Source organism: Micropterus salmoides, unplaced genomic scaffold, assembly GCF_014851395.1.
Source record: "Micropterus salmoides isolate LMB-PRFRI ecotype aquatic unplaced genomic scaffold, ASM1485139v1 Ms_hic_scaffold_23, whole genome shotgun sequence".
Lineage (NCBI taxonomy): Eukaryota > Metazoa > Chordata > Actinopteri > Centrarchiformes > Centrarchidae > Micropterus > Micropterus salmoides.
The window spans coordinates 10,281,971-10,298,824 of NW_024041484.1; the positions used below are offsets into that span (position 1 = coordinate 10,281,971).

Genomic DNA, 16,854 nt, shown 5'->3' on the forward strand with positions numbered 1-16,854 from the left:
CATGAACATTATTCTTCAGTTCTCATGAAGCCAAAGACAATTTTGTTTGGCTATTATGCGAACAGAATCCATCACTACAACTTTGCAACTGTTAATATTACGAATTACTTAAATGCTTCCATAACTGTCACAGTTAAAATATATTTTCGCTTTTTATGTGCACCGCAACAAAGCCAATCAGACCCTCAATCTGTCATTTTATTAATTAGTCAAGCATATCTGATTTAAAAGTATGGAAAGTCAAAGTAAAGCCGGGTGTAAAGTGACTTATTGCTTAAACATATTATCCCCTTCGCCACACTGAAGACCCTGCGCCCGGTGACATCATTAAAACATGTTCCTTCCGTCCGTCGCTGTGTGGAGCTGCTTCGGCCGAACGTGAACTGCTAGCAAACCAGGAGACAAAAGCAACAAAGTGAACCCCCCTCCGGATCAATCAAATGTGTCATATTTAACTGTTTAGGAGCCGAAACCCAGTGATCAAACCGTCACACCTCACAGTAAGTATCCTGAGCACATGTACACGTCTGGGGAGGCTTTAATGTGGCCAGGACGTCGTGGTGAGTGTCGGTCTGATTCCGATCCCGTGTGGTTCGTGTGTTGCCACGGCTGGGTTCTGCCTCGCCAGGTTAGCTAGTATGTCCTGTGTGTGGCCTAGCTGGCAGCTAACCAGCTAGCAGTCGTGGTGTGGTCCGAAATTTACTAAACGGCTTTCCCAGGCCATTACAATGTTAATGGGACAGTCTTTGAAGTTACATTGTCTTGAATATTTTTGCTAAAAATCCACGTGACACAAGTGTTGTGCTTAGGTTGTTTTTGTGTGTTTATTAGCCTTGCGGCTAACCAAGTTAGCACCAGGATAGCAACCGTGGTGTTTATTGATGATGTAGCCTAACTGCCAGCAGTGTTTCATTGTAATGTTAAATATTCATTGGTGTGAGGGTCACAGAAGTTTCAGGATTTGAGTTGGCTGTTGTTCGACGAGTGTAAGCCGAAAGCCGGGTATGTAGAGCCCATTTACAAGTTGGTGTGTTGTGTGAAGATGAAAGCTAGTCAGCGTTGGCAATTTTCTGCTGCCCTCTCGCATCTTCCTGACTAGCACTTAAACCAAACCCGGAAAAACTGGCTGTCACTGTTCATTTAGGAAATGGCTTGACGCTTCTTGTTTTTTTGGATGCGTACTTACACGAAATCATGTATTAATAATAATTAATGATATAATTGAGTATGTTGACCACATTCACGAGGTTACATTAAGATGCAAGCACGATTATTTTTTATGACTATTTATTAGATTGCTAAAACTGCCCAACCGCATTTGTGTGATACTTGTTTACTTAGGCTAATGCTCTCAGAGCAACACTTACTGTATCTTGTGCTACGTTAACCCTCTAAAAGGTCTTGTCTGTTTTGTTTGCTCATGCATTGTAAAGGTAAAATGACAATTTTAATCATTTTATTACAACATTTTCTCTTACTACTTTTATGCTGTTTGCACAACATCGTTGATTGATCTTGATTGCATTGGTCCATAGTAACATAATACTTAACTGATATTAGGAAGATAAATGGTACATAAACTTAATTTTCAGTGCAGATAGAGGTACTGGAGGGAGTTCCATCGGGGTTCAGAATCAGAGACATTTGTTAACAAAATACACACCATCTTCGCCCAGTTATGTACACCTAGATAAAACTAATGCAATCTAATAGAACATCCCTGCAATAGAGACTGCTTTCATGAAGATTATAATGTTAATTTTGTGTTTGAACTGTTGATTCAACTCACTGGTCATTTTGGAGGCTGTAGATTGTGGTGCTGTTTAACTGTCTTGCATTATATTGAGAGGTGTCTGTAATATTGTGACCACCCCATTTATACCAGTGAGCCTAAATTAAATATGAGAAACGCCTCTGAAACAGTTTCAACAAAAAAGTGAATCTTATAATGCTCATCCAAGTAGAGTGTATCGCAAGGCTGTAGTAGACTGCATTAGTATTAGCTAGGTCGAGCAAAATTTTCATGTTTTTGGGGTGGTGATGGGGCAGCGGATAAGACGCATGCCTTTGGTGTGAGAGACCCGGGTTCGAATCCACTGTGAGACATCAGTGTGTCCCTAGGTGCTCCAGAGGCGTGCGACCTCTGACATATATAGCAATTGTAATTCGCTTTGGATAAAATGAAGAAATGTAATGAAATGTATTGATACATGACATACTTATGGCAAAAATGGACTGTAAAATGTGAGTCACTAGGTTGGTTCTTTTTCAGCCATTACCCCCTAGTTGATTTCTGTCATTTAGTTCCTCAAAATGTACTAATAGGTGCTATCAGCTGCTTAAGTGTGAACAATAATGAAATAACTTTATACAAGATCCACATTGAGTATATTAAAGATTTAAGCGCCATGTGTGTAGAGTTTTAGCACATTTCAGTTGTTCATAGATCTACTGTACCATTACACAACAAAAAAGTTACCGGAGTTACAGAGCATACAGATAAAGTCTGAAAACTGATCATTCTAAATTACCATAAATGGTACCAATAAATGTGCGCAGGCATTTATTCAGAAAGCTGACTAAATTGAGCAACAGTTCCTTGGAAGAAGTTTGGAGAGGTATTCCTGCTCTTGATGGATAATTACCATTTCCCAGGTGGCTGCTTGCATACGTAAGTGGTGGGCCATGAATATGGGTCCTCTAAGGGCTGAAACTGGACATGTAAATGAGACTGTGTAGCCTCACAGAAGCTAAAATTAATACTGCGTTAAGTTAATCAGAACTTGATTTTACAGCAGGAGTTGTAACTTTGACACACAACTTGTTGCTGCCAAACCTTGTTTCAAGAACCTGTCAATGAAATTAAAAAGTAATACCTGTATTACCCATTTGTCTTATTATTTCTTAAGAATAGGCTTTTGATCCATTTCTCTCTTTCTCTTTCTCTCTCTAGGTTGTGTGGAGAGGTGGAACTGCTTCAGTCATAAATGGAGAGAGACAAGCAGGAACCCTGTGTCCCAGACAGCCACACACTCATTAGAACACCTGCTTGAGAGCTGTAGTATCGATGACTACATCTGAAAACATTGATTACATCTGACAAAGCAGACCTGACTATTCTACAGAAACCTTTGGGCTGTTGCCATGGATGGGGAGGAAGAGGTCTCTCACATGAGTGAAGATATGGTTAGTGAACCTCATGGCTCCATAGAAAGTAAAAAAAGAGAGGCAAAAGGGACTTGCTTGAAAATTGAGGGCCAGGATGGCTACGTGTTCAAATCATACAGCATTACCCCTCATGACACTGTGGATGCAAAGTCACCTGCTTGCTCCTCAATAACACTGGATAAAGACTCTCCCCCTTCTTTTGATTTATCTTCTCAGGGCGACAAACAGTTGGAGTCAGACCAAGCAAGTGAGACTGATCCAGCCTCTCCTGCTCCTTCAAACAAATGCCTAAACAATGACACTGAGGCGAATATGGAGAATGAACAGTATGAAAATGGCAATGAAGAAAGTCAACATATCAAAGAGGAGACTGGGGATGCAAATGGAATGGAGGAGGAAACCCAGGATGACGAAAGGCTAGCATTTGGTAGCTCAATTGGCCCTTTTGTAACTAGAGATGGTGATGAGTATAGTAACTTGCTAAGTGGCTACACAAGCACCCTTTATGATGTTGCCATGGATGCTGTCACTCAGAGCCTTTTGTCATCTATGAGGAGTAACACCAACCCAAGGAAAAAATCCCCTGCATGGAATCATTTCTGCATATCTCCACGAGACAGTACCAAAGCAATCTGTTTATATTGCATGAAAGAGTTCAGTCGGGGTAAGAATGAGAAAGACCTCAGTACAAGTTGTTTAATGAGGCACGTGAGAAGGGCTCACCCCACTGTGCTTTTACAAGACGGAGCAGATGCATCCTCAAATAATCTGACTAGCTCTCCTGCCTCATCTTTGATACCTCCCTCCCCAAACTCACCAAAAAACGGAGACATGACAAATAGCGTTATTTCTTCTGCCTCAAAGAACACTTCACCGTCCACCTCCTCAGCTGACAACTCTGAATTGTCATCCAAAGAAGTGTTACCCAAAGTCGAACCAAAACTAGAACCGTATGCTGACACTGTTTGCAGCGTGCTCTCATCCTCACATTCCATTGAAAACAACCATGAAGACATGTCAGACGGAGGGCCCGAGCGCCTTCCTGGGACCCCTAAAAGCTCGAGTTCCCGTCGGAGATCAGCTGTATGGAAACACTTCTACCTGTCGCCTGCTGACAATTCCAAAGCAGTATGTATCCACTGCATGAATGAATTCAGTAGAGGTAAAAATGGGAAGGATCTAGGGACAAGCTGTCTTATTCGTCATATGTGGAGGGCCCACAAAGAGGTTGTCATTGAGGAAAATGGGCAGGGCAATCACATTCCCCCTCCCTATACAAACCCGCCCTCACTATTGTCCCGCACACAACTACAGGAACCACTGGAAGTAAAAAAAGAATCACCCCTTCTGCCATCCTCACCAGAAACCATATCAGAAGAATTACCCCAAAGCATGGAGGACAGCATGGATATAAAAGAGGAATCTGATGAGGTGATGCATCTCTCAGGGCAGGAGTCCTCTCTCAATCTCTCCTTCAAAACTCAGGGGGAGGATACACCCCTAACTTCCTCACCATGCGATGTCTCAGAGGGCCCCAGCCTCAATCAGGATCATTCAGTTTTCCAGCAAAACAAGATGATCATGAAACGGGTGAAATCTGAAGTGTGGCACCATTTCATAGTGTCGCCAGTTGACCAGTTAAAAGCACTGTGCCGTTACTGTCCATGTGTCATCAGTCGGGGGAAACGGGGCGACTTTGGTACAAGCTGCCTGATGAGGCACCTCATGAGACGCCACCCAGACGTCCTCAAAAACCAAAAAAGCACAGATGAGAAGGAATCTTCCCCTCATCCCTACACCAGTCTCGCTGCAACGGACGCAGTTTCAACCAAAGAAACTGAGAGCCCTGCCAGTGAGAAAAAGCCGCAAACCCTGCCTGTTTTCAGCAAAAAGACGTCAAAACTGTGGAACCATTTCTCCATTTCACCTGCTGACCCCACAAAAGTGATTTGTTTGCACTGTAGCCGCACAATTAGCAGAGGCAAAAAGACTACAAACCTTGGCACAAGCTGCCTCTTCAGGCACATGCAGAGGTTTCATGGACATGTTCTTGAAAGTAACAAAGCTATCTCAGGTGATGTGCCGTCTGCTGAAATTCACGTGAAACAAGAGCTCATGGACACTTCTGTTTACGAAACGGAACAGAGCCGTGAGAGGTTTGATGAACACCACCCGGTTGCCAAAAAAATCACCAAACTTATCGCAGAAATGCTCGCACTGGATCTTCAGCCATCAGCCATGGTGGAGAATGCTGGACTGAACAGGCTACTAGAGTACCTCCAGCCTCAGTATTCTTTACCAACTTCTTCTTACTTTACCAGCACTGCCATACCAGATATGTACGAAAGGGTGAAGGATGTTGTGCTGACCCACCTGAAAGAGGCTGAAGGTGGTGTTGTCCACTTCACAACTAGTATTTGGGTCAGTAGCCAGACAAGGGAATACCTAACCCTTACTGCCCACTGGGCGTCGTACGAGTCAAGTGTCCGACCCCAGGGTCAGGACTTTCACTGCTCCGCTCTCCTAAGTGTCTCACAAATAGACTGTGATCAAGATATGCATGACATCCCAAAGCAGCTCGAGTATCTGTGGGATTCCTGGATCACCTCATCAGGGCTGAAAATGGGGTTCACTGTAACCGATAACAACACCATCAGAAACACCTTGGAAGACCATGGCCATGTCACCATGCAGTGTTTTGGACACACTATAGACCTCATTGTTAGCGAAGCCATAAAGAGCCAGAGAATGGTTCAGAACCTTCTGAGTATTGCACGAAAGATCTGTGAACGTGTACACCGCTCAGCAAAGGCCAAGGAGAAGCTGGCTGAGCTCCAGAGGGCCCATCAGCTGCCAGAGAACCAACTGATTCAGGATGTTCCTTCCAAATGGAGGACCTCCTTTTTCATGCTGGAGCGGCTGGTGGAACAGAAGACAGCCATTGACGAGATGTCGATCGAGTGCAATTTCAGGGAAATGATCAGCTGCGATCAGTGGGAGGTGATGCTGTCGGTCTGCAATGCACTGAAACCTTTCGAAGTCGCCTATAGAGAGATGAGCAACCGCACTGCCACTCTGGGACAAGTGATACCGCTCATTCACATCCTCAATAGAAAGATAGACCTGCTGTTTGATGAAACTGTGGGCATAGACAATATGCTCAAATCTCTAAAGGAAGCCATGGTGAGCAGAATGTCCGCAACTCTGCACGACCCACGATACACCTGGGCGACCATGCTGGACCCCCGATACAAGACTTCGTTGTTCACAGAGGAAGAAGCTGAGCAATGCAAACAAGAACTAATCCGGGAGCTGGACTCTTCTACCTCAGCAGCAGTTAAGCCTCCGCTAGCCAACGGCTGCAGCGAGGCCCCCGTTTCATCCAACACCTCCCACTCAAACAAGGACAACCTCTGGTCCCTAATGGCTGATATCCGACAAAAGATAAAACACGAGGAGAAGCCAAAGTCCTCAGAGCTGGCAGTGCTGGAGTACCTTGAGGAAGACATACTCGATCAAAGCTGTGACCCCCTCGACTATTGGAACCTTAAAAAGTTCCTGTGGCCCGATCTTGCCAAAGTAGCTGCCCGTTACGTGGGCTGCCCTCCCAGCATCGTCCCAGCAGAGACACTGTTCAGCACAGCTAGTGTCAACTGTGCCCTAAATCAGCCCAGGCCTTTATTGGAAAACATGGAGGGTCTGCTGTTCCTCAAGGTCAACCTCCCTTTGATTTATTTTCAGTACTGATTATTGATGAGCATTAACTTGTAAACCCTTTATCAAGGACCAAGTTGCATAGCTGTGAAATGGGGGGTTTTCTGTTGGGCAAAATGTAAAATATCAATTCATATACTGATTGATTCTCAATGCAAAGGCCAGATTTGGAGGTTTTATCGTATTCTGTGTACTACTGTTAAACACTTTGGAGCTGTTGTGACGAGTCTCAGTCAAAAGTGTATCAGGGAGGGAGGGTTTTTCTAGCTGTAGGGGTTGGTGATAACGTGTTTGCTTGTAAATCAATGTTTTTGTTTTGTGTCTACTCTCTCCTTGTGCCTTATCCAAAACTACTTCAGGTCAAAATGCTGTAAATATTTTTGTTAAATTGCGCAGATCATGTCCGGATGCTTTTTGATTATTATGTATTAAAGATAGATGCAGAGTTGTTTTCTGAATCAAAACATGGCCCAAAAATAAATGCTGTGACTGAAAGATGTTTTAAGTTATTTAATTGTCATTGTGAATTTGTGGTTCATGGTACTGTCATTTAGAAATAGGCCTTTTTTTTTGTTTTTGTTTTTTTTAACTTACTGAAATGTTTTTAATAAGATCATGTATAATATTGCTGTATTTTCAATATAAGCAGTTTGTTTGGAATATACAATTTGTCTCTTAAGCACAATTTAAGTTTATGTCCAGGGGTTTAAATTATGGGTTTAAGTAAAACAATGTACTGTACATTTTTATATTAAATTACTTCTGAACCTAATTTGATAAATGTTTTAGCAATGAGACTGGAACCATGCAAATTTTGCGGTCATTTGTAAATAAAGGTTTTCCTTATGCAATATTGCCCAGGGTTTTTTTTTTGGTTATCAATTAGAAATTTGTTTTATATATTAAGACCGTGGAGTTTACAGGGTTGTCAGTCACCAGGCTTGAAACATAAAAGTCCAATATAGGAAACAGCTTCTTCCACTCAGTTTCAGCTTTATTTATATATAAATCTATCAAAAAATGCACAAATCACAACCTGAGGTAAATGATGGCAAATTGTTTGTAGAATGTGAGAGTTTTCAAGAAGACATTTAATTGTTTCCTTGCTATTCATGGGAAACGCAGCCAACACATCATTCCTGTTAAAGTCACTCTTTTTGCTGCCCAGTTGCAGTCTTTCTCTCCATCAGCACAGTTTTCCTCTCCAATCGAACACTGACAGGAGGGAAGTGAGACATGTTCAGGGCAATGTTGCTGTAACCTTCTATGAAGGCCAGAGGCTGATGAGTGTCCTGGAGTAGCTGTATCTTAGTGACGCTAGCTTCCATAAGTAGGTGAGAGTACATTTTGACGTCAGGGTTTGTGAGGCTCAGGTTCTCACGTTTGTCATATCTGTTGAAAAAATGTAAGTGATAGCGTTACAAAAGTGATAATCTGTGCACAGTTTATGGCAAATTAGAGTTCAGAACAATAAAAAAAATACACTAGCCTCCATTTTCTGTTCTGTTCCAAGAAGCGAGAAACTCCAGTTTCAGCAGCATAGGTGTCAATATGAACAAAGACATCTGAGGGAACAAAGGCACTGTGTAACAATTTCTGAAAGTTTCCAGTGGTTGATTGTTACTATACAGTATTTTGTATTGATCACAAGATTATTTTGTACAATTAGTTAATAAAATGATTTGCAAATAAATACATTTAGTTTAGTTGAGATACTTGATGATTAAATCTTATTAGCTCTTTTTAAAAGGTGGCAAGAATTAATTGTGTTCATGATTTCTTGTATGAGACTATTTCTTAAACTGCAAATACAAATGTGCTGAAAGTGATTTCAACCTGCTGTGACTGGCAACAGCCTGTGTAGTTCCTGTAGTCCTCGGCCGCCTGGGTAGTTGTAGTGAGAAACATAGAGACAAATACTGGTGTACGCTGCATTGGTCAACAGCTGGCCAACCACCACTGCAGAGCCGAGTTTATACATCCAGGATTTCTGGTAGTTGCACAAGCTAAAGCACAAAGGAAAAAGAAAGTGAGCTTTTGCTGTGTCTCGTATAAAAGAACAGCTAATATCGCACACTGTTGACACAAGTCATCTTTCTTATGATGGCCCCGATGTCTGGGAAATAGCGGCTTCGTATTTATTTTAAGAGAAATAATCAACATCCATCAGCCAAGTCCAAAATATGCAGTATGTTGCTGCTGGATATGTACTCCAAACTGCCGCTTTGGAAAATCATCTTTCTTACCTTCCAAATGATTTCAGTACTCTATAGGTCTCTATTGGCTTATAAAGCAGTGCGAGTATCTGGTATGTGTTGGTATCCATCAGACACTAGTGTTGGTTCATCTGCCTTGTATTTCTGAATGTAAGCATTTGGGGTAATATGAATTGACTTACATGAAAGAACAACCTCGGGCAGCCACCAAGCTGAGCACAGGGAACGTGTATATGATGAAGCGCATCTCCTTATGGGGCAGCAGCGAGTAGATGAGGATGAAGCCCACTGTGGGTAGCAGCAGCAGCCTCATCCGCCTGTCAAGCAGGCCGAGGGGGATGAAGAGCAGCGTGCAGCCCAGGGCACGGGGCACAGCAGAGTAGAAGTACCACAGAAAGGGAGAGGTTTAATGGGGAGAAGAGAGTCAAGGAGAACTGGGGGGGGTGGAGCTCATCCATCATGATTTTCAGTGATAGTTAATGAGCAAAACGTTCAAGTGAATGCACAAGTGACAGTGTACTTGAGTAAATGCAAGGATATTCCCCAGTTCGAACTTTTGTTGAGAATGGTGTTGTACCACAAAACCTGACCTTCAGGCCACAACAACTTCCCCCAAAAGAAGGTGTCAATGGCCACCGTCAGAGCTGTCAAAGGAAATCGAAACCAGTTGGACAGCAGGGGCAATGAATTGTTTATTGAGTGTGTACTATTCATATACTGTACATTCAGTGCTTACCCAGTGACAAGATCCCAGCAGGAACAGCATAGTAAAGCAGCTGCAGCAGTCCCAGCTTTCTGCTCAGCAGTGATATCAGCAACATGAGACCCAGGAAGATGCAGAGCTCCGACCGGAAAACAATGATGACCAAAGCAGAGAGGCTGATGAACCGGCCGTATTTCTGAGCTATCCAAGATGTAAATGCCACCAGAACTGGGAAGAAAAATGTACTGTCATCATATCACTTGTATTTTTACTCACTAATTCAGGAAAACAGAAAAGCTTAATCCAGAGTCTCTGGATTATGATGATTATTACCAATGTATCATACATACCTAGTGGCAGTGCAAATACATTAGGGAGTGTTCTGGTGCTGTAGAACATTAGGTGAAACTGAGAGGCACACGTCAGACAAAAGAGTCCCGCGACTGTGGAGCCAAACTGCCTCCTCACCTCCCTCTGCATGTGCCACAGTGCAGCGATAACACACACTCCCAGGGAAGCTCGGACTGTACAGAACACATCAACATAGCGCACTTGTTCAAACCAATGAGGCAACATTGTTTTTAACATCTAAGTGGATTGGAAAGAATCAGTTAGTGCGATATTAGTGATCTACCTGTCAGCTGTGTGTAGAATTTCGGTGCATCCAGCAGTGAGGACAGAAACACAACGGGGGAGCACAGCATGGAGAGAAACAGGGGGCCGAGGAAAGTCCGTGGCACCACACCAGGGAACTCATGATGGTCATACTGAAAGACAGGACAGGCTCTGATCTCAGCAACACTAATACAGCCCAATCTTAAATGCTTTTTTTAAATTTGACTTTCAAAGTTCATTGTTGACTTTGGAAACAGCAGTTGACAAAACATTCTCATCTCAGTCAGGTCTATTTGGTCACCAATCTGGAGCTCTTTATCATATCGCATGGTCTTCATAAGCAGATGAGGTTGCCCATTTGTCATTGAACTTATGTCCTGATGAAGATCATCATGATCGAAAGCTCTAAACCAGCTACCAAATGGATCTTGAGCTGAGATTGTTTTGCCAACTGTTTTCTCATTTCATTTGGTAATGTATGAATTTCAATAAATGCCTCCATGTATTAGAAAACATATACAACATGTAACGTTATATGATGGTTCTGTAAAACCACTGGTGTATGATTTGGGGCCATACAAATAAAAGCATCATATATAATATTTTTAGCTAATATAGTAGTGATTTAGAATACTTTTTTGATCAGTAAGAATACATTTTTCAAGTTCAGCAGGAATAAGTCAGCTGACTACACAATTCTCTCTCATATTGTTTTAATCTCACAATGTTTTTGTCTTGCATTCAGTATGAATTAACCAAAAAGCCATTCAATGTAACCTTTCTGGGACTGAATTTTACAATTAAACACATTCCCCCTTCTACAAATGACAAAGCTAAAACGATGAACCTCTAAAAAAAACCGTACCGACTGTCTTAAAGTAAATGTTGTCTGTATGGTTTATGTGACGTATTCACAAATGTTTGATTTAAAAATGTCAATGACTTCATTCACTGATGCTGTGGATAGTTAGCATAGCTTGTTAGCACATCTAGTTCCAGTACCTGCATCTATAACACCTGCTTACCTTGTCAAAGTTAAGTCTGTGATACAGAATGTCGTGCGCCGCTTGTAAATTAAAGCTTTCCTCAACTTTAGTAAATGGACAAATGAATAAATGCAGGACAGCCACAGCTATTAATAAAAACAGCAGTGGCAGCCCCAAAACAATCCCCTTTTCAGCCATGACAGCTGAAATGTGTGTATCACTTCCGGTCAAGACAGGAAGCGAATCGACGCTACATGTTTTCAAATTGCTAAAAATGTTAATATGCTATTTCTAGCAATGGGATTAAGATGGCGTTTAGACATTTTATCGAAGATTTCATCCAAAATGAAAAACACATTTTGTTTTAATATACTACAACTAGAATTCTTGAATTTTCCACGTGGGGAAGGCGCTTTTTGTCCCGCGCGTGGCGGCTTGTGATTGGTTTTACATTTGATTGACAGGTGACCCGAGCAAATCAGCGTAAGCCACAATTCGAACAAGAGGCTGACGCGGAAATCTAAAACCGCATCGTTTTTTCTACACCGGCATGTAAATAATACTTTGCTGCTTTGAGTAGATAACGCTAACTTAGATTTAATGTTAAGAACAGCTCATTTACGTGTGTCCGAACCGTGTGGTGAAGGACTTTAATATTAGTTGAAAGCTTGCTTGCGAGTGGCTTAAGTGTGTGTCCTGATATGAAAGTGTCTGAATTGGTCGGCTGAGATGCTGTCCACCGGTCCAGAGCTGCGGCTACTGCGGCTATTGTCTTGTGTAACTCTTGTTTTACTTTTTCAAGTCACTGACACCAAGAGAGATTTAAATGCCTGTTCCACCTGTCGGCAAATTACTGATAACTTCAACAAGGTAGGAGAACATTTCTAAACCTCTCTTTTCTGTTGTTTTTAATTGTATTCATATCATGCTCTAATATTGTGAATGTTTTCATGCTGTAACGTTACTTTAAATGTTGCCAAATGCCTGAAATGTCCTAAAGTCATTCTTTCTGCGCAAGCAATGACACTATTTGTTTTGTATTTTAGGGCTTTGACAGAACAGCAAAGCAGAATTTCGGCGGTGGCAACACAGCATGGGAGGAGAGAAAACTGTCTAAATATGAGACCAGGTGAGACAGTGCATCATGTTCTGCCTAAACTACAGGTCACCCTGCCACAGGGACCAGCCATCAGAGCTGTGTTTGCTTTGCACAAGAAGCATATCAAAGTTTAAGATAAGCAATATGCATTTGAATTAATTGCAGACTGTGTGCCCAAGTGTAGCAGGTAACATAGGCAAACTTTTAAACTGCAGCATTTTGGCAGATATAGGCCGTTGATTTCCCACTCATGGTCTACATGATGTAACATTTCCACAAACGTGTGCAATTGTCAACTTTAATGCAACACTTCCTTTTTTATCGCAAAAGTTTATCTGGTGGGATATTCTTATTTCTGCCGCTACCTCTTCAAACGTCTATCCATTCATCTCGTTGGATGTTTTGCATCCCATGTTTCCTTTTACAGCGAGATTCGTCTGATGGAGATTGTGGAGGGGCTGTGTGACAGCAGCAGCTTTGAGTGCAACCGCATGCTGGAGGAGCACGAAGACCATTTTGAGACTTGGTGGTTCAAGAGGTGGGTGTGTGTTAATGCAAATATTGTGAACCTATAACGCCGGCATTGTCAGCCCCAGTGGCAAATTTAGTTGGATTCAAACAGTAAAAGGCAGACAGATTGATGCCAAGCCAGCATGACTAGGCACATTGATGGAGGTATTGCCCGCGGAGTTATTTGTGTGTTTCACTCTGTAAAATGTAGGAAACCTCATCTCTTCCTGTTTGTTTCCTGTTGCAATGCAGGAAAACGAAACATCCTGATCTGCATAAGTGGTTCTGCATTGAAACCATCAAAGTGTGTTGCCCAAAGGGAACATTTGGACCGGACTGCAATGGTGAGGAAAATAGTGTGTAGTGTATACATTGGTTCTGTTTTTGGCAGGCTACATATAATGTAGCTAAAAGGTAATGTATTTTAAACAAATAACCTGTGTCAAGAGCACAGACGTTAAAAGCTTTAAATATTTCTGTGTTTGTGCTGTGTTTCTGATTTTACTTTCTGAAGCCTGTGTGGGGGGCTCTGACAGACCTTGTCATGGAAACGGGATGTGTGATGGCGACGGGACTCGTGGAGGGAACGGAAAGTGCAGCTGTGACCACGGTTATAAAGGGGATTTTTGCCTGGACTGCATTGATGGCTACTTCAACGAAGTGAGGAACAACACCTTTTCTCTGTGCACAGGTACTCTTCAACAAGCGGCTGCTGTAGCCCCACCAGCTGTTTTTTTTTCTGTGATGCATCACTTACCTTCCTAGACACACAAGGAAAAAAAGGAGTGAGTGGCATGATTCTAATTTCAGGCTTCCCTTTTGTCCTACAGAGTGCCACTCCTCCTGCAAAACCTGCACCGGAGCAACCAATCAGGACTGTGATGAGTGCAAAGAAGGCTGGGAGGAGGATGACCAGGAGGCTTGCATTGGTAAAGGACCAGTAAAATGTCTCTGTGTTGTAGTTAGAGTGTAGAACTGAATTCAACACAGTAAGGATGTGTCCTTGCATCAAATGCAGAGCTGCAATGATTAGTAATCGATTAGTTGTCAACAGCTAAATTAATAGGCAACTGTTTTGATGATTGATTCTTAGCTTTGAATATACTGAATATATTTGGGTTGTGGACAAAAGAAGGCTTTGGGAAACACTGATCGACATTTCAACATGATCGAGACTAATCGATAATGAAAATAATCGTTAGTTGCGGCCCTAATAGAAAGAATCTGTAATTCTACAATACATTATTTTTGCAGGTTGTCTGTGTGATGAAATACTCTGTGCCTGCTGCTGCAGCTGTATTTGGGAAGCAGAGTTCAGTTAATCAAACAAACCCCTGTGATTTGTCATTTTACTTCTAAATAGGAAACACTTAAATTTGATGCAGCGCTCTAACCATAAAAGGAACATCTGAGTCACATCCATAAATCTGCCCGCTTTTCTACATATTTGACACATGTCAGTATCAAAGAACTGAAATACTGCGTGATCCCTGACTGCCACTTTTGACACTGGGTATTTTTCATTCTGATGTGATCAAAGACATGATGAATGTAAAGGACATTATGCTCTGTGCACACACGGTTACCCTCACTGCAGCCCATCTTATATGTTTGCAGATATAAACGAGTGCTCTAAAGACTCCTCTCCGTGTGAAGAAGATGAGTACTGCCTCAACACAGAAGGCTCTTTCTCCTGCAAGGGTAAGAGGACATATGCCATTGAGGTGTCCACTTTGTACATCAGCATCATGATATTTCACTGATGTACAGCTGTCAAACAGGAAAGTCATTTCCTCTTCATTTAAATATTATTTTAGTGATATTTGTCTAATAGAAACTTGTTTATGTGTTTGTCCTTGACAGCCTGTGACAAAGCGTGCTCCGGCTGCACGGGAGCCGGTCCTGATAAGTGCCAGGCTTGTGCCAGCGGGTACCAAGACACCGAGGGCACTTGCACAGGTACGATGTACATGATTAACTGTTTGAAAGGTTTCACTTCTTTATGCTGTACATCAATTCAAGAAGAATTGTTGAGCTGGACAAGGATGGAATCGCGGAATCAACTGTTAAACATTTATAAATATCAGGGTTCGACAGCACTTGAACAAAAAAACTATACTGCTATGTTTTGGTGTAATTTACAGGCACTCTGCTTCTTTTCTCTCCCCTCTGTGTTTGTGTTTTACCATGGGTGGGGCTCAGCGCCTCCTCCACACGCGCACACACCCACACCCAAAGTCATATCCAAGAGCTCATCACTTTAACAAACACTCTAAAAGCAAGACGCGAGCTTGTTGAAGACTTTGTGCCGGAACCAGATTTTCGGTTGGAAAAATTTTAAAAGCTACGCCTGGTCAAGCTTTGTAAACAAGGAGAAGCAAGAGAGTGTGAGAGTAGCCTCCATCAAACCCACTTATTACTGTTCAAGCAGCATGTGGTGGCTGTCCTGCAGAAGATCTGTGGGAAGAAATTGTCAGTAGTCAAGTAATAACCTATTTAATAGTGGAAAATTCACAATACATGTATTGCTATTGCAACTAACAGAAAACACGGAATTTGGGAAAAAGATTTAATGTATTTCATTGGGCCCTACTGTATTAATTTAACTTGTATTTTGGAGTCCATTTTTGCTTTTACTACATTGAATTTATCACACTAGTATGTTACCACTTACTAGTGATGACAGCTTTCTGCCAGGTGTGAAGACAAAACTTTATTTCAGTCAGGTGGGTGTTTCAGTGTTTCTGTGTTTTCCAGATATCGATGAGTGTTCCCAGCCAGAGTCGGTATGCACTCTGGAGCACCAGGAGTGTGTCAACAATAAAGGCAGCTATGTTTGCATCTGCTCGAGTGGATATGAGGAGCAAGATGGCGAGTGTGTCCAAACACTACAGCCAGGTGAGATTCTATAAAATGATCAAGCACAGTAGTGAAAATATATTGTAGTTGAATAAATATTTTTATTTTTCTTGAACAGACCGTTCACATGGTCCACTATAAAGTTGAATGAAACTACAGCAGATGAAACAAATTGAAAGTAAATTGTATAATTTCAAAAAGGTCACAGTTCAGCTGACATGAAATTTTGCTCACTACTGTTCATTTTTCACAATAATATCATCAATATTAAAAGTTTTCTATTCTCATCAGAAAAAGAGGAAGAGTCAGAAGAGGTAGAGTCAGAAGCATCCGAGACGACCGCGAGTCCACATGGAGAGCTTTGATGCAAAAAAACAGGAAGAATGGTTGGAATTTCTGCACATCTGAAGCCGCTAATGTTTTTAATTATCGACTACATGCACTTAATGTACCAGCTGCACTTAGAACCAACAAAAGCTGCCAAGACAGTGTTTTCCAGCAGTGGATCGTGGATTAAAGGACAAAAAAAGAGACATTTTATGCTCTCAATATGCTGGTCATTGTTGCTTTTCTCTTCTGTGCTCCCCACTTGTTGTCTTTATTTGTTGTATGGTTTTAAAATCAAAGGTGTTTCAATAAAGGTTAATTATGTTGAATTGAGTTAAACCTAAAATGTGTATATATCTTTTTGCACAATTTTTGTTTTTATTATTCTTGAGCTGCAAATGTAGTGCAGTGGATTAAATTAAGAAGTCAGAACACTTGTTTACATTGTCTTGCAGTCATCATAGATGGCCACACGGTGTCAGTCTAGCCATATAAAATATGGATGCTCACTGCTGTGTAAAGACAAGTGCCTTACTAATATGCATCTGTAAAGGACTAGAAAGGGGCTCACTGTTTTTACTCATCTTTTATTCACATCTTTCATTTGAGTGTGTTATACCATAGGGAATCATTGTATATCACTGTATATTCTATATC

At 41.8% G+C, this 16,854-nt stretch overlaps 3 protein-coding genes across 5 annotated transcripts; 2 read left to right on the plus strand and 1 right to left on the minus strand.

Moving 5' to 3' along the window:
* The first annotated feature begins 2 nt into the window (after positions 1-2).
* zbed4 (zinc finger, BED-type containing 4) lies at positions 3-7,733 on the plus strand. Of its 3 annotated transcripts, XM_038739088.1 has the most exons (3): positions 3-500; positions 2,954-3,186; positions 3,385-7,733. In XM_038739088.1, the coding sequence occupies exons 2-3, from the start codon at positions 3,145-3,147 to the stop codon at positions 6,913-6,915; spliced, it is 3,573 nt and encodes a 1,190-aa protein (XP_038595016.1). In that variant the 5' UTR covers positions 3-500; positions 2,954-3,144; the 3' UTR covers positions 6,916-7,733. The 3 variants fall into 3 exon arrangements, with proteins under 3 accessions (XP_038595016.1, XP_038595014.1, XP_038595015.1); XM_038739086.1 differs by having other exon boundaries at positions 2,954-7,733; XM_038739087.1 differs by lacking the exon at positions 3-500 and adding an exon at positions 520-560 and having other exon boundaries at positions 2,954-7,733.
* Positions 7,734-7,858: 125 nt separating this feature from the next.
* On the minus strand, positions 7,859-11,623 carry alg12 (ALG12 alpha-1,6-mannosyltransferase). The gene is made up of 9 exons (XM_038739089.1): positions 11,442-11,623; positions 10,436-10,568; positions 10,152-10,325; positions 9,835-10,029; positions 9,639-9,742; positions 9,281-9,504; positions 8,719-8,888; positions 8,372-8,447; positions 7,859-8,274 (listed from the first exon to the last, which is right to left on the minus strand). Exons 1-9 carry the CDS (start codon positions 11,598-11,600, stop codon positions 8,031-8,033), a joined length of 1,479 nt encoding a protein of 492 aa, XP_038595017.1. The 5' UTR covers positions 11,601-11,623; the 3' UTR covers positions 7,859-8,030.
* Positions 11,624-11,906: 283 nt separating this feature from the next.
* creld2 (cysteine-rich with EGF-like domains 2) lies at positions 11,907-16,543 on the plus strand. Its single transcript, XM_038739090.1, has 10 exons — positions 11,907-12,272; positions 12,449-12,531; positions 12,929-13,039; positions 13,264-13,355; positions 13,526-13,702; positions 13,842-13,940; positions 14,629-14,712; positions 14,875-14,970; positions 15,769-15,909; positions 16,162-16,543. Exons 1-10 carry the CDS (start codon positions 12,132-12,134, stop codon positions 16,233-16,235), a joined length of 1,098 nt encoding a protein of 365 aa, XP_038595018.1. The 5' UTR covers positions 11,907-12,131; the 3' UTR covers positions 16,236-16,543.
* Positions 16,544-16,854: the final 311 nt, after the last annotated feature.

Bases quoted from the DNA above. Each gene is read 5' to 3' on its own strand.
- creld2 (XM_038739090.1), top strand. From the start codon at position 12,132: ATGCTGTCCACCGGTCCAGAGCTGCGGCTACTGCGGCTATTGTCTTGT. The intron at 13,356-13,525 runs GTGAGGAAAATA...TACTTTCTGAAG, and splicing joins ATTTGGACCGGACTGCAATG to CCTGTGTGGGGGGCTCTGAC. The intron at 13,941-14,628 runs GTAAAGGACCAG...ATATGTTTGCAG, and splicing joins TGACCAGGAGGCTTGCATTG to ATATAAACGAGTGCTCTAAA.
- alg12 (XM_038739089.1), bottom strand. From the start codon at position 11,600: ATGGCTGAAAAGGGGATTGTTTTGGGGCTGCCACTGCTGTTTTTATTA. The intron at 10,326-10,435 runs GTAGATCACTAA...TGTTCTGTACAG, and splicing joins ATTCTACACACAGCTGACAG to TCCGAGCTTCCCTGGGAGTG. The intron at 8,889-9,280 runs GTAAGTCAATTC...TTTGTGCTTTAG, and splicing joins GCCCGAGGTTGTTCTTTCAT to CTTGTGCAACTACCAGAAAT.
- zbed4 (XM_038739086.1), top strand. From the start codon at position 3,145: ATGGATGGGGAGGAAGAGGTCTCTCACATGAGTGAAGATATGGTTAGT.